Raw genomic sequence first — 19,675 nt, 5'->3', positions numbered from 1 at the left:
CAAGAATATGAACAAGGAATCTGTGCCCACTCTGCTGCAGTAACCGTCTCCGCTCTTTGGGTAAGGCTTTCCACTTCCATTTTACCTTGCTGTAAGGAATTCAGCCACAAAAAGAGCATTAATGAGGTCAGGTATAGGATGGAGCTGCATAAGTCCACAGAGAACACAGTTCCACTCTTGCTTAGCCCAATACTAGGGGACTTTACACCCCCTGGATGGTGCTTGGCATTGGGCAAAGTGATCTCAGGCTCATGTGCAGTATCTCTAGAGTGCCCCATTCTCTTAGCAATGCTTTTTTATGATATGAGATTATACAAGCTGTAAAAGCATCTGAACACCTGAGTCAGCAATAGGTGCAGATAAATTTACCAATAAAATTGGGTGTCCACATAGTTTTGAAGTGTATAGATCAATATAAATCTTAATTCAAAATGCTCTGCAGTCCAGGATTAGGCGTAATCCCTGTCTGGGAAACCGGCCCATAGATTTTGTTTTACTGCTTAATAGATAAGTAGACTGTAAACACTATTAAACTTGACCCCTCTGATAATGAAAAAACATTTAAAAAACGAAATAAGAAATATATATTATATACATGTATACAGCATATATCTTCATGTGAGCTGTCAAGTGCTTTCATAATCAAAAGACGTCAATCACTAAAGCTCACCATCAGTACTGACACAGCACATCCGTTATATCCATAGCTTGATGGATCACCTAATTCAGCGCAAGACATGTAAGCTTACAAGAGACTCCTGTCCTGAAGGGAAGTCACAGTCATTAAGCGAAGCACTCAAAGACGCAATGAAATCTGAATGATTGTGATGTGAACTCAGGCAATAAACGCTGCTATTAAAGAGGTGTCTGAAGGGACCACACTTAACTACTCTAAGACAGACAACGATGAAGATATGAGTAGTCTTTCCTTTCCTCAGACATAAACGTCAGCATGAGTGTCTGTTAGAGGCCTCACCGGTTGAACGAGCACATTGTTCTTTCCATAAAGCAGATGGACCCGCGAGTTCTGATGAAGAGACTCCACGTACTCCCTCGCTGAAGCTGCAAACTTATCTTCAGACATGCTCCCACTGGACTGCCTCTTCCGGATCTGAGCTCAGGAGAGGAGGGGATGGAATATGTAATGAAACACAGAAATGCACACAATCATAAATCATACTGTAAACACCTAGTTTCACCCCCACATGGCTATCTCTCCTTGACTAACACTCTACCCTCACATCCCTTTTCTCACCCCCAGAGCGGGCCTCCGGCTGGGCGAGGCCTCCTGGCCACGGTGGGCTCCATGGATGCGGTGCCTCTGAACCAGCTCGTTGGCCGAGGGGTCCGTCCAGAAGTGGTCAGACGTCTTCAGCTTGGTGTACTCTAGGGCACAGGGTCCAACTTCGGAGGAGAATAAGAAGACGCAAAAAAAGAGCTCGAAACACATTGCTGAAAAGTATGTCACAAACATCATGCTATGTCCAGTAGTGTACCCAGAGCTATTTTTGGGTCAGCTGGTTACAGGTTCATGGGGGTGCCAGCAAGAATTATGTTCCAGAGATGTTGCTGTAATAAGGCCCACTAAACAGACGGCTCAGGTTTGCTGTAGTGCCCTAAACTATAAAAAAAACACGACATTTTAAACACAGCAAACAAATGTAAGCTTTATAAAAAAAAAGCATTATGCGTCTTATTGCAGAACTGGTCTAAAACAGTGACCAGTAGAGACGTGCGGTCATGTACATGTTGCTATGATGATAACAGCAACCTAAAATTGTCACTGATTAAAGGCGAACTTGTGCAGAATTTATGCTTTTAGGGTGGAAAATAGGTAAGAGGATGCAAGAATTGAGGGGCATTAGGGATCCTTAAATTTACATTTCAGGTATCTGCTGATGCTCTTATTTAATATGACTTCTATTTGAATCATATTACATAGGCAAGCAAATATAGTGTTAGGAGTCTTGCCCAATGACTAATATTAGTGTAGCCTGGTGCAACAATTCCCAGACTGCCATAGGGAGGGTAGTGTTGTTACCCACTACAGTACATCAAACAGGTTCCTCCCATGGTATAAGAGCACAAGATGAATTACGTTTAGTGACATTTCCACTGAAGGACTTTGAGCAGTGGTGAAATGTGGGGGTCTTGCATCCAAGTGAAAAGGCCTAGGTCCCCAACACCCTCCCCAACCCCGCGAGCTACGCCACTGGTACACTGGCAACTGAAATTTTCTTCTGTGGTTTTATTCAATTGGGAGCATGGTGTTGATCCAGCATTCCGACAAACTCACCCAGCAGTGCTGCTAGGATTGGGCCAAACACTGAGTCATGCATCAGGGCTTCCCTCTCATAATACTTGCTGCAGAAACACAGATAAAACAAGGGTGCGTTCTTTATGGAATTTTATCAGGAAGAGGGAAACAATTGGCTCATTGGAATGCAAAACCGAGAACAGGCCATCAGACTTCGCTGAAGTGAAGAGGGCGTACAGCTAGGCTCTTACTTACCTTGAGTTGTCCACAATATACTGCACAATCTTGTCCAGGACCTTTTCAAAAAGGGCTGTGCGGACCCAGATGTGCTTGATGGCCTGGGCGGAGAGTGGCTGTGGCCCTCGACCTGCAGAGGATCCCTGTCGGCGGAGGGGCTCCGGTCCTGTGCTCTGTGTTCTCCTGAAGTCAAGACATACCCACAAGCCACATGAGTCACTTCACAACTCTTAGTTAAAGCAATAAATCTCAGAAAAGATACACTTATATATATAAGTGATGATCAGCATAAGAATGGAATGATTATCACATTTGGAATTACTTCTGTGTTTATGGTTAATAATCACAATACCTTTTGATGCAGGTAATTTCACTAAGCCTCGAGTATGTACAGATCTAATCTTCTGCAGGCGTGCATGCACACACATTTTTAGGCCTAAACAGACTAAAGATCGGACAGAAAGCCATTATCTCTGGTGACACAGAGCCTGATGGTAGGTTATCTGTCTGCAGATGCAATCTTTTGTACTTTTCCACACAGCAAACCCACAGGGGAGCGTCAGTGTTCAAAGGGCTCCGTTCGTCTTGTGCAGACCAGGCTGGCTTGCAGTAGTCACGACACGCTCTCTCAGAGCCACTTATGCCTTCGCAAGCCATTCAGTCAGTGGAGATTACACACATCCACGTAGAATGTGTCATCTCGTAAGACTCACCTCAAAGGGCAGGTTACTTGGATAAAAGAGTGAGTAATGCCATGACTTGGGCAGCCGGATATCATCCTTTAAAACCATTTACTGTGTCACCCTTGGCAGTGTCATACCTCTTTCCTTTAAATGTAATTGCTAAAGAGCTTTTGACCAAGCTCCTGTAATTATGGGGCCTTCTTCTTCTTCCTCTGCGCTGGCGATTCAGAGAGAGATGTTTCACGGCTTTACGGTGCAGTGAGTAAGTCTGGGTGGCAGCAAGTCAACGAGAACTTCCGTAAGGGAGATATCAGCACTTAGTCATAAAGGAGAGTATGTAGAGATCAGAAATGAGGTGGTTTACCAGCCACAGCATCGAAATGATAAAACCTCTGTAAGGCCTCTGTGGAAACAGCAAGCCAGCCAGGAGTAGTGGGTCTTTTTGGGCACCCAGATGATGGAGCTCATCGCTGATCTGCGCCAACAAGCCATCAATCTGCCCACTGGGCTGGCCACAGCCAACCCAGAGAGAGACGAGTCTGCTGCTCGCACCACTGCCCCACCTCCATCCCCACAAACAGCTATTAGCATCGATCCCATAGGGGCCTGCCAGTCAAGCTTGGTGCGAGTAAGTCTTGGCTCCAATCATTCGCTCCAATCATAGTTTAAAGTAAACAAGCAAATAAATCCTAACGCCTGAGATGGCTGCTTGAGGTATGCTGATGTTATTGCGATTTACTGTCTGCACAGTTAGCAGAACCCGACACCATTCCAGAGAACCACTGATGTGAAGCATGATCATGCTTATGATGCAATTACAATGAACAGTTCAGCATTATACAACTCTTCAGATCTGCAAAACCTCTATCTCCCATGCCTTTCTAATGACAGGAGAAGCCCTGCCTGGGAGCATGACATTTGCTCTGCTGTCTGTGCGCCAAGGACCCACCTCTCTCATCTCTCAGCAACATCCAGCTAACACAATTTGAACCCAAAACGGACGTGGCAAATTAAATCTGGCTCGTGCAGCGGGAAGGGGTTCCGTTGAGCAGCTCCTATTGGTTCAGGCAGTCAAATTGCATTTCAGACCTCTGAGAGCCACCATAGGAGAAAGAAGACAAGCAAATCAAGAAAACAATGAAGCTGGAGTGTGCCACAGGTACAATAACGCTCCTGCAATCACTTTTGAGTTTCGTTATTAAGCCCCCGGTATTCTCCGTAATAACCTTTCATTCTGAAATCAATTTGAGCCCTTAATCACTGTCGCCGAGGTATTCAATAACTAGCAAGTTGCTGGTTGCTCAAGTGATGATGATGCCCCCATGTTGCCATGGGTAACTGAGCAAATGGGAGCTCGGTGGAGTGGAAAGGAATGAAACACAGGGAACATGTGTGCATTTTGAGACGAACAAGGCCATGGATGCACATAGGAGGTGGAAGCTGTGTGCACCACTTCCTTATAGCAGCAGAGTCGCCTAGAGACTCTCGCCATTAGAAGCCCTCTGTGCTGGAGTGCTGCGCAGGCCGTGTAGCTCTGCTAATGGAGAATTAATGGGCAAATAAGCAGCCAAGTGGAGCCTCGGTGCATCTACACAAACCCTCTCTCACTTAAAGCACAGCAGCAGACAACTGGGACGTCGCTGCTTGAAGGCAAACAGCCCTTGCTCACTACTATTTCTCCACAAAGATGCTATCTGCTTCATCCTCAGCTTTCATAATTTCCTCCAATGTTTTTCAGCCAAAGACATTCATTGATATCACTTCTGATCAGCAGGGCCTAAAAAGCACGGCCAAGACCGAAAGGTAGTCCTCTATACTCTTGATGACCCCTGCAGATGGTTTGAAGGTAAGAAGTCAGACCTGGAGATCTCAGCCTGCTGCTGCAACTGCTCCTGGACCTTGCGGCACACTTCGCCTGCAGTGACGTTCACCTTGCCGATCTTGGTGAAGAGGGCGGCGATCTTATCACTGCGGAGGAAGCCTGCAGCCCTGCGCTTCAACATGTGGCCCAGGCAAGCCTCAATGGAACCTGAGGGACAAGAAGAAAAGGTGAGGGAGTGCAAGAGGGAAGCACAGGGGAGGGATTCAGAAAAACTGAGAGAGAGGAAGACAGAGACTTACATTATAGTGAATGTGCATAAGCAATCGCAATCATTATTTCCAAATGCTGTACAAATTTGTTAATCACAGCAGAGCTTAGCGACGCAGCAATCTAAAACTCACCCCCAGCAATCCCTGGGGCTGCGCTTTTAATGGACTTAGCTGATATAGCGTGAATATCTCATTGTGTGAGTAATTGCTTCCTGCTTTGTTCTCTTTAAGACATACCGAGGCCACATGGGTGGCTTTTGTAAGGCGGGCGCCCTCGATGAGAAGAAGCGGTGGGGGCTCAGAACACAATTACCATTGGCAACAGGATTTACTGGCTGGTGCCAGCGCTCTGGTAAATATTTTAGTAGGGGAGAACAGCACAAACAACCTGTTACTGCCACAGCTATTGCTGACGGCCCCCAGCTCCTACAGGTAAACAAAACCCCGCTCTGCCTTAACAAACAAAAGATTCTCATAACACTGAGTCACTTAAGGAATTACCCCACTCACTCAGGAAGTACAGTAGCCAATCGCATTCATGAAACGCCATCAAAATGCAAAGACGCCAGATAAGTTGAGACGACAGTGGATTAGAGCATGACGCATAATTGGACCGAAAGGCCAGTCGTGAGATTTGCATCTGCTGTGGCTGCGCTCCCCTCACATGATGGATGCTATCAATATCTCGGAGGAACCAAGGCTCTGGCCCTACCGCATTATCGACAGCTTTTGGGAAAGGGAGCAGAGTTTTATGATGGTAATAGCCATTTTATTGCTGAGCATGTAACGGCGAGGCTCCAGCTTCAAGACTCTCCACCTCTCATTTTCACCTTTAAGAGCCGACCACACAGAGAGTGCATAAAATCAAGAGTGTGAAAACAGGAATCCGTCTGTAGAGGTAAAGAAACGCATGCTAGGCATCTACCAGCTCTACCACACATGCACAGCATTATTTGCAGAGTAATACAGCAACACATCTCTGTAACACATACAGAACAAATACAGTTCAGCATTCTGAAGCTATTCGATTGATGACTTGATTTGAACCGGGATATTTTGTGTGCGACAGTTAGATTTAGTTGTGAACCTTGAATATTAGACCCAGACCTTCAGTTCAGTTCACAAATGTCAAAACGTGGTCTATTTCTGCTAGCCCTCCTAATGGATTTTAGTCTCTTTACCTAAAAGCTGACTGAAGCCCGGCGCTCGTATTCGCAGAGGGGTGGTGAATCGAGGGCTGCCAGCGTCATCACGTAAGTTTTATTCTACTTCACGTTTCCTTCTGATTTCATGTATTTTGTAAAGTACCTAGTGTTGGCTTCCACGATGTCCTACATCCACCCCATAAACATTTAAAAGTGGGAGTAAAAAAGCCATTGGATGGAAGCATAGCTAGTGTTACATAGCATCATTTTTTTTCGAACTGCAGCTATTGCAATATCATTGGTCATCTAAACCCGCTTGCAGGAGAATGCTCACTAATCTAACGGACACCCACCCTGACCAGCATCGTGGTAAGAGATAGGAGAAGAGTGAGGGTCATCCTACCTACCCAGACAGAGCAAGGCCAATTCTCTTGGACGTCCAGACACTGACGACTGTATTATTACTAGAAATCAAGGCTGCAAACTCTCAATTATAGCATCAATGTCAGGACAGCTGTGCCCCGGTCCCCACTTTCCCTATTTTTTGATTCTGCATTGAAACTGTGACGCCCCTCCAGAACATACAGCTAAGTGAATCAATCTGTCCCTCCAGGGGAAAGCCCCCATTACTCCCACCACACAACACTCTCTCACCCTGCCTCCATGCTTAACACAACAGCAGCAAACCCATGGTTGTGCGTGTGGATCCGATGAATCATCTAAGTGCTGGCTAAGTGCTTTCCCTTGAGGCCACAGCATGTTAACTGCCCCTTTTCCAAACACAACACCAAATGTAACACTAATGCTCCCAACCACCAGACTGAGGCGATCAGTCATTTTCCCGCCTTTGGAGCTTACAGCCACCACCAGGAGATGGAGCGTGGCTGGCCAGTCAGGGGGCGAGATGGGCAGGATGCAGAACATTCTCATTTCTGTGTTTACATAATGCCTCTGCGCCTGGTGGTTCGCCTGCCCGCCTGCCTGGCTGTGAGCATTTTTACGCCAACACTCTTGTCCATGTTCACACACATGCCTAAGCCCACACATACACACACTTGCACTTACAAACACAAAGAAGCAAGCAAATGCAGGCACATACTGTACGCTCTTTAAAAAAAGGCTTTAGAAATGGTTCTTGAACTAGATTAACATTCATTTGGTAAACCTTTTTTTGCAACAGAATTTTTTGATTATTTGGAGGTTTAGGGTTCTTGACGTTTACACATTCATACAAAGTACAAAATTACAAGACTCCTTATGAAAACAAAAGTGGCACCGCTTCTAAGAAACCTTACTGGCTCCTGTAAGTGTTCATAATCAGACATCAGTGCCACCAACTTAAACACAGCATGCCTTTAAAATTTCTGTTACAGTGAGAATTATCGCTAATCATGCTCCCCATGTACTATACAAATTCTTTTTGGCAAAGAGGCAGTGTTTGGCCAGAGCTGGCATCAAACTTTCGTGTTTGAGGGGCATAATGGTGATCAAATTTTACCCTGATACTGTAAGTGGAGCTGCCCACGACAACATTTAGCTTCTTGTAAAACCTGTAAACACATTGGCCTCAGAATTAGCTGCTATGAGAATAGTCAAGGGTCTTCACTGCCTGATAGGCCTTTGTAATAAGCTCCCGTGAGTTTATCAGCTAATACCAGTGTTAGCTAGTAAGTATCATTAGCTGCAGCTAATGTAGTGTACGTAATGTAAGTAGTATTACAGATATATCTCTATAAGGATGTTTACATAACAACTGTAGTAGATAACTATCACCTAGAGAGCTGAGTAACGTAATGCTTTGGGTAAAGTCTGTCACTTTAACAGTTCAACACATTATTCAGATTTCTAGCATTTATATACCTGTCCATGAGGGACCACGCTAATTCTGCATCCGTCTCCATCCCCTACACGTGTAACGATTCTCTCCATTTTGGAAAAGCACTTCCAGAGTTAAACGCATTAACTATTGTGAAGCTTTTTTGGCAGCACAGCGATGCGGGTCACTGGCCAACTTTCTTTATGTTATGTATGCCAAACAGATGGAGATGGGGGTGGAGTAACAGGGTGTTGTGGAGATGGGAATAATGGGGTGCTGTGAGTGTCTCATACGGGCTGACAGGAGATTGTCGTAAACACAGAGTGCTGTTTTTCACACAGGTTTTCTCAGGCACCCAATAAACACATGTTGTCATAGTTACATAGTTATTAATTATTATTTTATTATATTATACATATTTTAAGGAGAGAGAAAACACTAACACACCTGTTGATGCTACCACGCCTTATCGGCCTGAGCTTCTGAACTGACTAAAACTGAGTGATTAAAACTTTTTCAAATATTCATCTCGTAATAGGCAAGTTTGAAAAGTGCCACAGGGCCAATTTCCCACTGCAGTAGAGCCTTTATGAAGATTCAACTGCAATACCCTCCACTCAATCAGAGCGAATTAGTATTGTGGAGTGCATCTCACACTCCACATGGGCCTTAATGAGCTGAGGCTGATCAGGCATATTAGGGCTGATAAATCACAGCGCCAAAGTTTTACGGCTCCGGTTAGGAAATGACAGCACAAGTCCTAATGGCACACTAATGGCTGAGAGCTCCCTGACTCTGTTCAACTAGTCAGAGAACAGGCAGGCTGGGCAGAGGAGGAGAGAGAGGCCGACTGGGCCTGGTGTCTCCATAGCCTCATCTCCACCAAGCTCATTAGCAGACCTAATTAAGGCAGAGGCGCAATTAGCTGTGGCTGAAATGTCAGGAGTGGACCGAGTGTGGGGAAACAGATCGAGTCTAGCCACTGTTCTTTTCGGCCATCCGTACGGTCTGAATTCTGGAAGCACATATATACACACACACACACGCTCGGGCAGTCACTTGAAGTTACGCACACAGAAAAAGTAACGGTATCACACACCGTATACATAGATACAGAGATTTGACTCTTTATGCTGATTGATGGCCATAATCAGTGCTGATAATCATCCCTGGACCAGCTGGAGGTGAAGTGTGCATGTGTGGCATCTGTGCACTTCACTGAAGTGGGGATCCACCTGTGACTGTACAGCCAAACTGGAGCTGTGAGTCACTGTAATTGACAGTAATGAACTGCATTACAGAGGAACTAGGCAGCTGTGGGGTTGCGTGGGAGGGAGCAAGAGGAAGAAGGAGAGTGAATGTGTGTGTGTGTGTGTGTGTGGGGGGGGGGGGGGGGGGGGGGTGATGGACCTGGGGTAAAGGCAGTTAGAGAAGAGCATGGAATGGATTAAGAGGGGACAACAGGAGAGAAAGGAGGTGAGATTAGAAGGTGGATGCAGAACGTCAAACAACCTGACAGAGGTGAAGAAGACGTCCAGGATTGAGGATTGAATCCCACTGGGATCTCCAAGCTATTCACAGCAATGGTGGCTGGAAGTATGCGTCCGCATACTATGTGCATCGTAAGAACCCTAAAGGCAGACTTCTGTCATGATTAGTGATTTGCATGCTCTTATCACACCTTCAATGTATGCGGAAATACTGGAGAAGGAAACCTGGGCTGGGGTTCTTCTGCTTTACACTTGAAAGCCAGGTGACCTTCCTTTGAAGAACTTAGATACACTACACATCCAGATGTTTGTGGACGCCCCTGCTAATGAATGCATTCAGCTACTTTAAGCTGCACGCAGACGTGCAAAAGCACACACATGCAGCCTGTCTAGTCACTGTATAGAAGTACTGCCAATATAATAGGACTCTCTGGAGCAGATAAGCATGAACTTGCTGGCATCATGCCTAATATCAGGTGTCTAGATGGGTATAAAGCCCCCCCCCCACCCCCACCATTGAGCTGTGGAGCAGTGGAAATGTGATGGTGCTCCAACCAATACCTCTGGGATGAGGTGGGGTGGGTGGTGATCATCTATGGTCCCAGTGAATCAAGATGCTCTTGTTGCTGAATACAATCATATCTTCACAGCAATGCTCCAGAATGCTCCAAACCTAAACTTAATCTTAATCTACACCAAAACCTCATGTTAACCCACACCTTAATCTACACCTAAATTTACCCATAATCTACACCAAAACCTAACCTTAACCCACACCTTAATCCACACCTAAATTTACCCTTAATCTACACCAAAACCTAACCTTAACCCACACCTTAATCTATACCTAAACTTACCCTTAATCTACACCAAAACCTAACCTTAACCCACACCTTAATCTACACCTAAACTTACCCTTAATCTACACCAAAACCTAACCTTAACCCACACCTTAATCTATACCTAAATTTACCCATAACCCACACCTTTATCTATACCTAAACCTACCCTTAACCTACACTTTAATCTACACCTAAACCTAACCTTAACCTACACCTAAATCTACACTGAAACCTAACTATAACCTACACCTTAGTCTACCCCTAAACCTAATCTTAATCTACATCTAAACCTAACTTTATTCTACACCTAAACCTTACCTTAATCTACATCTTAATCTACACCTAAACCACATTGAAATGAGAAACGCTTACCACTGATGTTCCTCCATTGATGTCGTTGCATTCATTTCTTTTTGACAAGCTCTAAAAAGTTCATGAACAGGCGGATTTTCTCCAGCATTACCTCTCAGCATTGTTGTTCAGGTGGAGTACATAGAGATGGCTGTGTGTTTGTGTGCATTTTGCTCAACAGCATTGTGGACGGGTGGAAAATTACCAAATAGGTCATATTTTTGGAGCGAAACAATCAACCCATATGTACGTTTCTGTGTGAGGTCATGTTGCAACAGACAGGTCAGACATGGGCAGAACGTTCTCAGCTTCTATTTGGGTTCAGAATTTCAGGTCCGATTAAAGCTGTAGCATCAGATGTATGCGGCACATCAGACAGAAAGGAAGGAGTGGTAAGGAGACAGGGCTAAATGAGGAGAGGGAGAAGAAAGAGGGAGAGCGCTTTTGTGACTCATCCACCCCACCCCCCCTTCTCTACCCCACCCTCCAGTGGTTTGGGTGTAGGGCTGTTCTTCACGCTGCAGTCTGCCTGCTCCTCCGCTCTAAGTCTGGAGACTGCCTTTCCCCCCTGGAGAAGACTGTGCTCACCGCCCAGATAGAAATCAAATTATGGCTGAAGTTGAGATTCACCAGAGGCCGCATTGTGCACGACAGCGCCACTTATTCTGTCCAGCGGAGGTGTTGATGGGGAAAGATGGAAGGAGATATCAGGGGAGTCACAGCGTGACAAGGCAGAGAGAGACGGAGGTGTTGGTGGCAGAATAATGACTACCCACGACCCTTGTGCTATGGACGTTGAAGGGATATGTACTTTATTTTGAAATAAAGAAGCCCCACAACCTCTTGTCCCAACACCACAGATATTATCTGACAAACGAAAATTCTATTCAGTTTTACATGGGAGACACTTTGTCACAAAGCCACTTAACTGAATGAGCAAACTGAGCTCTACAGTGGCAGGAGGAACTCCCTCAAAGCAGGAGAAAGAAGTTCTCCCAAAGTTATTTCGATTTTTTGAAGAACTGAAAAAGCCATGCTCTCTACATGTAGCTAGCTTTTAGCCATGTCACATTTTGGACAATGGGCTTAATTTACACAGTAGATGTAGATGAATAGGATATAGATTTATAGCCTTAGGGCCTCCAAATGGCTTAACGGTCTAATGCGCTGCCACTATGGCCCAGGGGTTGCAAGTTCAAATCCCGAGCCATGTGGGTTTGCCATCTGAGGCCGGAGTCAGAGAGAGCACAATCGGCAGTGCTCTCTCCCCTCATTACTCTTAAAGTGATGTTGGCCACCACAGGCATCTGCTAGGGTGGGTTAATTGGCAGTACCAAATTGGGAGAAGAAAGGGAATGTTATAGATGAATAAACTATTGTGGTGGACTCCCAGATTTGCCTCAACTCTACGCAATGTAAAAAACAGTCTAACCAATGTTCTTTATTCGTTATTCTTGTTAAGTCAATATAACTATTATACATGTTCTATATATATGGTGTATATGTACAAATTGATCATCAACATTTGTAATAAATAGTGGACTTAAATAAATTTCACCTCTACCTTGTTCACGTGTCTATGACAAGTCTGCACAAACCACTACCACCCAGTCTCCTCCCTTTTATCCCCGTCATCTATCCTTCCTGGCTCCACTTATCAGAGGGGGGACTGGCTTCCTACCACAAAGCAGAAGCCACCCGAACTCCAGCCCAAAACTCTCCTCCCTCTGTTACAATCTTCTCCCAAATCATCAGACGCTGAAGGCCTGGTCAGAACTAGCATGTCTGCAAATTGTTTTATGGATTTCCTTTTGAGCGTGAGTCAAAATTAAAAGTTAAAAGTTAAAAACACAAAATACTGAGGTTATTTCATAGCTATTCAAAAGAGGACAGCTCCATGAGAAGCCAATATGACCATCATCAGTCAAAGATCTGGTTACTAATTGTGTAAGACATGCACAGTATGACAGATGTTAGAACATGACAATAAAGTAGTTAAAAGAAGTTCTTCTGCAGGAATTCTGGTCAGACCGTTCTGGTTATCCTGCACCCAGGCTATTTCTGCTGTGTGAAAATTAGCAAACAGAGACACACTTTTAATAATAGCAGCATGATGTCGTCACTGGGGGAGATGCAAGGAAGCTGAGAGCGTTCCCTTTCTCTCTCACCTAGCTTATATAGCTCAGAACTGATAACAGTGAGCTATAGAAACCTCTCCCTTCTATTACAGTCACATGCTCATTATACACACTCCTATGTCCTTTCAGTGTCTAGGGATATTTAGATGGACAGATATACATATATAGATGCTGTAGAACCTGTCATCAACTTCCCTTCTAACACCACCCTATCAGGAACTATAGCTAAATAAAGAGGTTCCGGTAGTCAAAGTGTATCCAGATACTAGTCGGATACAAAACGCATGGTGAAAACAGGCCTGTAGACCTTTGCAAAGAAAAGTCTTAGGTTTTGAATCATTTTGAAGAATTGTGACCCATCAATTCCCAAATATAAACTGAATTTAATCAGATTACAATTGAATCAATGGCGGAACAAATGATATACTGCATATACTGACACAAAAACTGCTTACTTAATTTAGCAACATATTTAGAAGTATTAAAACAACAGCAAGTTCGTCCACATCTACTGCAACTGTCGGTCCAAATGAGTCTCTGTGGTAACACCTCTCACCCCCCTCCCTCCCCTCTCTGCTCATTTCCCTTAGCTTCTTAGCCTCTCACACCAGGTGATTAAATATTGATTCTCTCTGACTGTCCACCGGAGCCGTAATTTCTTCACCAAGAGGCAGGGCGGCGCGACAGATCAGCAGCCCAACTTTTATCTAATCTCACCGCAGTGAAACAGACAGGTCGAATGGGGATCAATCTGCTCGTGCATCCCTCTGTCCACTCCATGTGACCGAGGTCTCTTACTTAAAGGAGATTTCTTATATGGAACACGCAGATGAATGAAAGCACTGCAACGTTGTAGCAGCCAAGTCTGCAGAGGACGTATAGGTAATGTCAAGCAGACAAACACCTGCTGACACAGAGTATAACTTGAGATAATTGCCGAATGCACACACACACACACACACACACACACACACACACACACACACACACACAAAAGTGCATTATACGGACAAAAGTACTGGGACGCCTGAACAGTCATCCTTTCTTGCAAAATCTCTTGCTTTTGTTGGAGTAACTGTCTTCACAGGGTTTTCTACTAGCTTTTGGAGCATTACTGAGGTCACCTCATTCCCAACTACCCAACTCATCCCAAAAATATCGTTTGGGGCACCATCATACCAGAGGACACAGTTCCACTGCTTGACGGCATGCTGCCAGAGTTCATGTATATCTACTCCATCTCATATTCTATTGGCAGAACTTCTCTACAGGGACTAGACAAGCTGTGTGTGTGCATTTGCACGCTGTTTCAGCAATGGGTGCTTAAAGTAGCTGAATGCATTCATAAGAAGGGGTGTCCACGAATATAGCTGGACATATAGCATTTAAGGCATATGGCTACGTCTGAGTTTTTCATGCTTAATTTTGATTTGACAATGATTGAGGCTTACAAGAGTGAGTGTGTCTTTATGGCCGCATCCAAACTGCTGACTGAAGTGTCCTTCTTCCTGATTTTGTTGATGTTTTTTTTCTCTACATCACTAATAAGACTAGCTAAAAAAATCAGTATCTGAGTAATCAGATAATCCCGACCTCCGCTTTGCAACCAGCCAATAAACTCACAGAGTAAGATGTGACATAAACATCACATAAAATCCAAACTTCATACTGCAATTTCTTTCTTTCTTTTTTTACACATGGAGCCACAATATGGACATACACAGTCTTCTTAAAGCCTTCATTTTGTTAATAATGTTGTTGGTTTCAGCCTCTAAATGTGTTTTGTCACCGTCTCGCAGGTGCTGTGATTAACACTGCTTTTTATTTCCGGTACCTCAGCCTGTTTTTGCTTATTCACAGACTGAGAAATCTGAGAATACTCCGTGTGAGAGCATACACACCGAGAAATGAGTGTGTGAGCTACAATGACACACTGAGCTACAATCCAAGCTCTCGATCAGATTTCTTTCATTGGGTTTCTAGTCCTTACTCCAATCTAAGAAATCGGAACATGCTATTAACATGACCACTTAAATAATCAGATAACTGCAGAAATCCGATTATGACCGGATTCTTGAGTGCATGGATATGGGCTTACTGTTATGTCCTATTTCAAAAAGAAAACAGCCCAATTTCAAACCCCCAAACCTAAAATTTACATAGACCCTTTGTCATGTGAAGTTTTGACGTGGTGCAACACAATGGCCACTTTAGAAGATTCTGATAATTATAAGAAAATGAGCTGCTATGTGAAGCGGGCCTCGTGACAGCAGCTTTTCCTGTGCTAGGGCCCGCAGCAGGAGAACTCAAACTTGGCAAGCAAGGAAGCTAAAGCCAGAAAAATGAGCAGGAATTTGTGCTAGGCAAAAAAAGCTAATGCCAGCCGACCAGCTTTACCATCTCTTCAGCTAGTTACCTGCACACTGCACTGAAAAGACACCGAAAAGACAGCAGCACTATTCGGTAAGACTTGAGAATAATTACAAATATATATATATGTTCTTGTTCCAGTTCTAAAAACAAAGCTATGCTATGCTATGTAATGTGGCTCCTGTGAGTCGTAAACCGGCCTGGCAGAGCAGAGCTCATTTAGAGTCCACAGTAAGAGGAAAATCAGTGTTTCTTTCAGATGCAGAATAACAGGGTTGTAAATGGGCGTGTAAAACCACATTTTGTCCCAACAAAAGTCACACACTTACTATTTATGTAGAAAAACTTCAAATACTGAACAACTGCATTCTATTCGCACTTTTAAATGAGAACTCCAGCATATTCCAAGCCAATTTACCACAGATAGCTAAAACAACTGGCCTTTAGGTCCTACTAGAAGTGCGTTCAGCTCTAATTTTACATAGCACAGTTATTCCCTACATCAATCAGCTGTATAATACAGGTGCAGCAGATAGAGATTAGGCTGATAAAGTAGTATTCCTTGGCGCACACTGCAGAGCCACAGTAAAAGCATACTTCCACAACTCTGCAGTAATATGGTCTCTTCACACGAGGCCTTTACTGAGGGGCCGCATAAACATGATTGAATACTGCTTCAAAAAGTCAAATAGTATTACAGGAAAAAAGGGATGGGTTATTTCCCAGGCCTGAGCAAAGAGAAATATTAAACAGATAAATCTCTCCTTTTTTTTTTCTTTCACCCTAGCACATGCATAATCGCTCTTTCTTTCTCCTCTTGAGCTATTTAGCAGGTTGCAAGCGAAGCTCTGAGGCTCGTGTACACATTCATCTTCACTGTAACAGTTATGAGTATTCTATTCCACTCTGAGCTCCAGGCTTTCCAGAAAATGGAAGTGAACTCATTCTACCTCTGGTTAACCTCAGAGAGTGCATCTACACTTGAGGCACCCAGCCTATCCTCAGCTCTAATTAAACTAAGGCCTATTAAGCACAGGCCACAGTGTACTGTGTGAGTGTGTGTGTGTAGGGGGGGTGGGGGTGGGGGGTACAGCTATAGTGAACGACAGCAGCAGGCAGCAGACAGAGGAGGGTTAAAATCTCTGACCGAGGCCTGATGGGCACCAGGAGTCCTCTCCTGCTGGTAGTAAGTAAGCGTGAGAGTGTGAACAGGGTTAGAGTGTGTGTGTGTGTGTGTGTGTGTGTGTGTGTGTGTGTGTGTTTGTGAATGAGTGGGTGGTGGCATCACCTCGACAGAAATAGAAATTCCAACTTCAAACACTTGCAACAGAGCCTGGATTTGCTTTGATGAGGCCAAATTGAGCAAGAAAGAAGTTTAGAGAACATGTCTGTTAATGAGGTGTGCATTCGGCATTCTGTGTGTGTGTGTGTGTGTGTGTGTGTGTAGACCTGCCGGTCATGTTAAGAAGGTGAGTGAAGTAATTAAAAGCACCAAATCCCTCAGCAGAGCTGTCAATCTGAGCAGCAGTCTACCTATTGAGTCAGTCACACAGCAGCAAGCGCAATGAGACACATGCACACACACACACACACACAATGCAGTACTCTAACAGGTGCACTGATCACGACTCGGCCCCCTCGGAGGATAAATCAAGCATAAAACTCTGATAAATGATGAGAATGTGTTTGAAAACTCTACAAACACCAGATTTATTCTGTCAGTCATTCAACTGAAATCAAGCCTCCAGAGAAACGTGAGCCATAATGTCTATTACTGGAGACCGCTGCTGACCTCAGTGGGTGGGAGACTGAGGTCTGATGATGAAACTATTAGTATTAAAACTGTAACACCTAAACAAAGAGAGAGCAAGGCCAGGGAAACAACATTTCACAACATACAGTTCCATGTAAATTCATTTAAAGGAATCCCACACTGGTAAGGCTTGCATGCATCAAGGAGGGTTCATGGCCAATACTATTCAAATATGATGTACAAACCAAATGAAAATCCTGAGCAATGCTGCTTTGCCATCAGCAGCCAGAGCCTGAGAGAGTACAATTGGTCATGCTCTCTCCAAGTGGGTAGATGGCGCTCTCTCACCTCATCACTCCTAAGCTATAATGTCTGTTGGCTGGTGCTGTTACATGTGAATGGCTAGACCTCTTCTGCTTCCCTATATTGGGGTAAAAGAGAAGTGTCAACTGTTCAGCGCTAAATCCTTTGTCTCCAATGGGCTTCATTCACCAATATCTTTATAAGAATTTTCTTACATTTGTTCTTGAGGACAGTTCTAACAGAAAGTCTATGTCAGAGTCATGATAAGTTTTTAAAGTGCAAAACTGTTCACAGCTCTGCTCTTATGATGGGTACAAATCCCAATTGTTGGAAATATTGGCTTCTGTTCGTACTCTGTGCACATTTCATCCATATTTGTGCACAGATATGTCCCTCTAGAAACCATGGGAATTAAAACCATCAGGAAGTGATGAAGCGTTGCTATGCAAATATACATCATGGTAAGTTCTCCTGCTGCCATTGCCGCTGTACTTGCATCATTATCCGCCATTGTTTTCTAATCATTGTCCCAGACACGGGTGCCTCCTCCCTTTTCGTTTCGCACTGCATTGTAGGAAAATAGTGTCCACTGTAGCCACACTCAAACACAGACTGGTTTTTAATGTGTATCGTGGATATCAGAGTATGCTCAACTTTGACACTTTACCTACATCACATACTACATACTTAAACACTAGTCAAGATTACCAATTAGTATGCAATTGGGACGCAACCCACACTTATGGTGGAACTTCGTATTATAGACTCTACTCCACTGCCTCTTTCATCCTTTTTGTAGTAAATGCATTATCATACTCTTCTCCTCCGTCGCCATGTTTGTTGTTGTCAGAAACTTTTGACTCTAAGCTGTTCAACATCCATGCCAATGTAAAAAGACGCAGAGAAGTATGTGGACAGTGATGGTTACGTCAGCAGACGTTGTCATTTTCGGACGTAACAGACATTACCTTACTATGTTACATAGGTAGGTAAATGTAGTGTTGGGAGTCTTCCCTAAGGACTCTTATTAGTCTGGGGTGGTGAAACCTGGCCCGTCACCAGGATGTGATCTTGTTACCCACAATGCTACACCAAATGGTAGCCAAAAGTAAAAATTACTCTTAAATACTACACACAATTATGAGGCCAAAATAAATTGCCGGCTAATAAACTCCAATATCCTCCATGTTATTTGTTTCCTTCTCTCATCAACCTGAACATGAACACAGCACACAGAATGTGTTTCTCCTCAGAGAAATCTGGTTTCTTCTCCAAAGAGAATCAGGACAGCCTAATCAGCTTTTTTGAAAAGAACTAATAATGCAGATCACTGATATGTATATATAAGGCCTACGAATGGTACCTTAAGGAGCCTTTTATCAAAGATGAGTTCATATGGCTCTGGTTTCATGTCAGAGCCCTCCTGGAGCCAAAACCAGAGAGAACAAGCAGCCTGTAGGGGGTTCCCATGGTCCTCGCCTCTGTGCTAGGGCTCAGTGTTATTGATTGCGTGTGTGCCTGGTGTTATTTCTGAGGCTGGCAGCAGTACTTCACTGCAGGAGAGCGGTCACGCCACACTGGGAGGTCAGAGAGAGCTCCTCCGATGGTAAATCTGCAATGTCCAAAACCAGGAGAGATCAAAGGCAGCCCAACAGACATACCACACCATGCTGCAAACTCTACCTACCCATTTAGGCTGTACTGTTGGTTCAAGGCAAGGCATCAGAAAAGCTCCATGCAGGCCACACATGGTCTTCGGAAATATCCCTAAATAACTCGGATCAAGACCACCAGTGGAGGGGCGTTATATAACCCTCTGTTCGTATGCAGGCGTGTGCAAGTTTGCTTGAGTGTGTTTGTGCGTAACAGCCCTGGACATGCAGCCCAAATGTCTTCAGCCCAAAAGGCTCCGTGTTGTCATGGAGATGGCCAGTAATCAGTGGAATACCTGAACCTTCTGCAAGCTCTCTAATAACTTCCCCCGCTTGTCTTTCTAAATTAGCTCTACAACCATGTCCAGTCCCGAACGCAGCAGCGCCTGCCAAAATGGAACTTAGCAAGTAATTAGACGTCTCATCTACTCACGGCCCGCATAGCTGAGCCACGAGAGGCCGAAAGTACTCAAATTAGATTTGCTTTTCTTTTGTTACCTGATTGAATCCATGGGTTCAGGGATGCTATTAGCATGCACGCCTCAGC

General features: G+C 44.4%; 1 protein-coding gene across 3 annotated transcripts in view; it reads right to left on the bottom strand.

The window, feature by feature from the left end:
• The window catches only part of sgsm2 (small G protein signaling modulator 2), a 62,841-nt gene that overhangs the window by 24,274 nt on the left and 18,892 nt on the right, over positions 1 to 19,675 (bottom strand). For all 3 annotated transcript variants that reach the window (XM_072692077.1, XM_072692076.1, XM_072692078.1), the window contains exons 3-7: positions 5,038 to 5,206; positions 2,513 to 2,677; positions 2,297 to 2,364; positions 1,256 to 1,404; positions 977 to 1,111 (exon numbers count right to left, since the gene is read on the bottom strand). In XM_072692077.1, the coding sequence (XP_072548178.1) occupies positions 977 to 1,111; positions 1,256 to 1,404; positions 2,297 to 2,364; positions 2,513 to 2,677; positions 5,038 to 5,206 (686 nt within the window). The remainder of the gene's footprint in view (positions 1 to 976; positions 1,112 to 1,255; positions 1,405 to 2,296; positions 2,365 to 2,512; positions 2,678 to 5,037; positions 5,207 to 19,675) is intronic.

Source organism: Salminus brasiliensis, chromosome 11 (genome assembly GCF_030463535.1).
Source record: "Salminus brasiliensis chromosome 11, fSalBra1.hap2, whole genome shotgun sequence".
In the NCBI taxonomy this organism is placed as follows: Eukaryota; Metazoa; Chordata; class Actinopteri; order Characiformes; family Bryconidae; genus Salminus; species Salminus brasiliensis.
The sequence above is the reverse complement of the archived record's forward strand: the minus strand, read 5'-3'. Positions and strand labels throughout refer to the sequence as shown.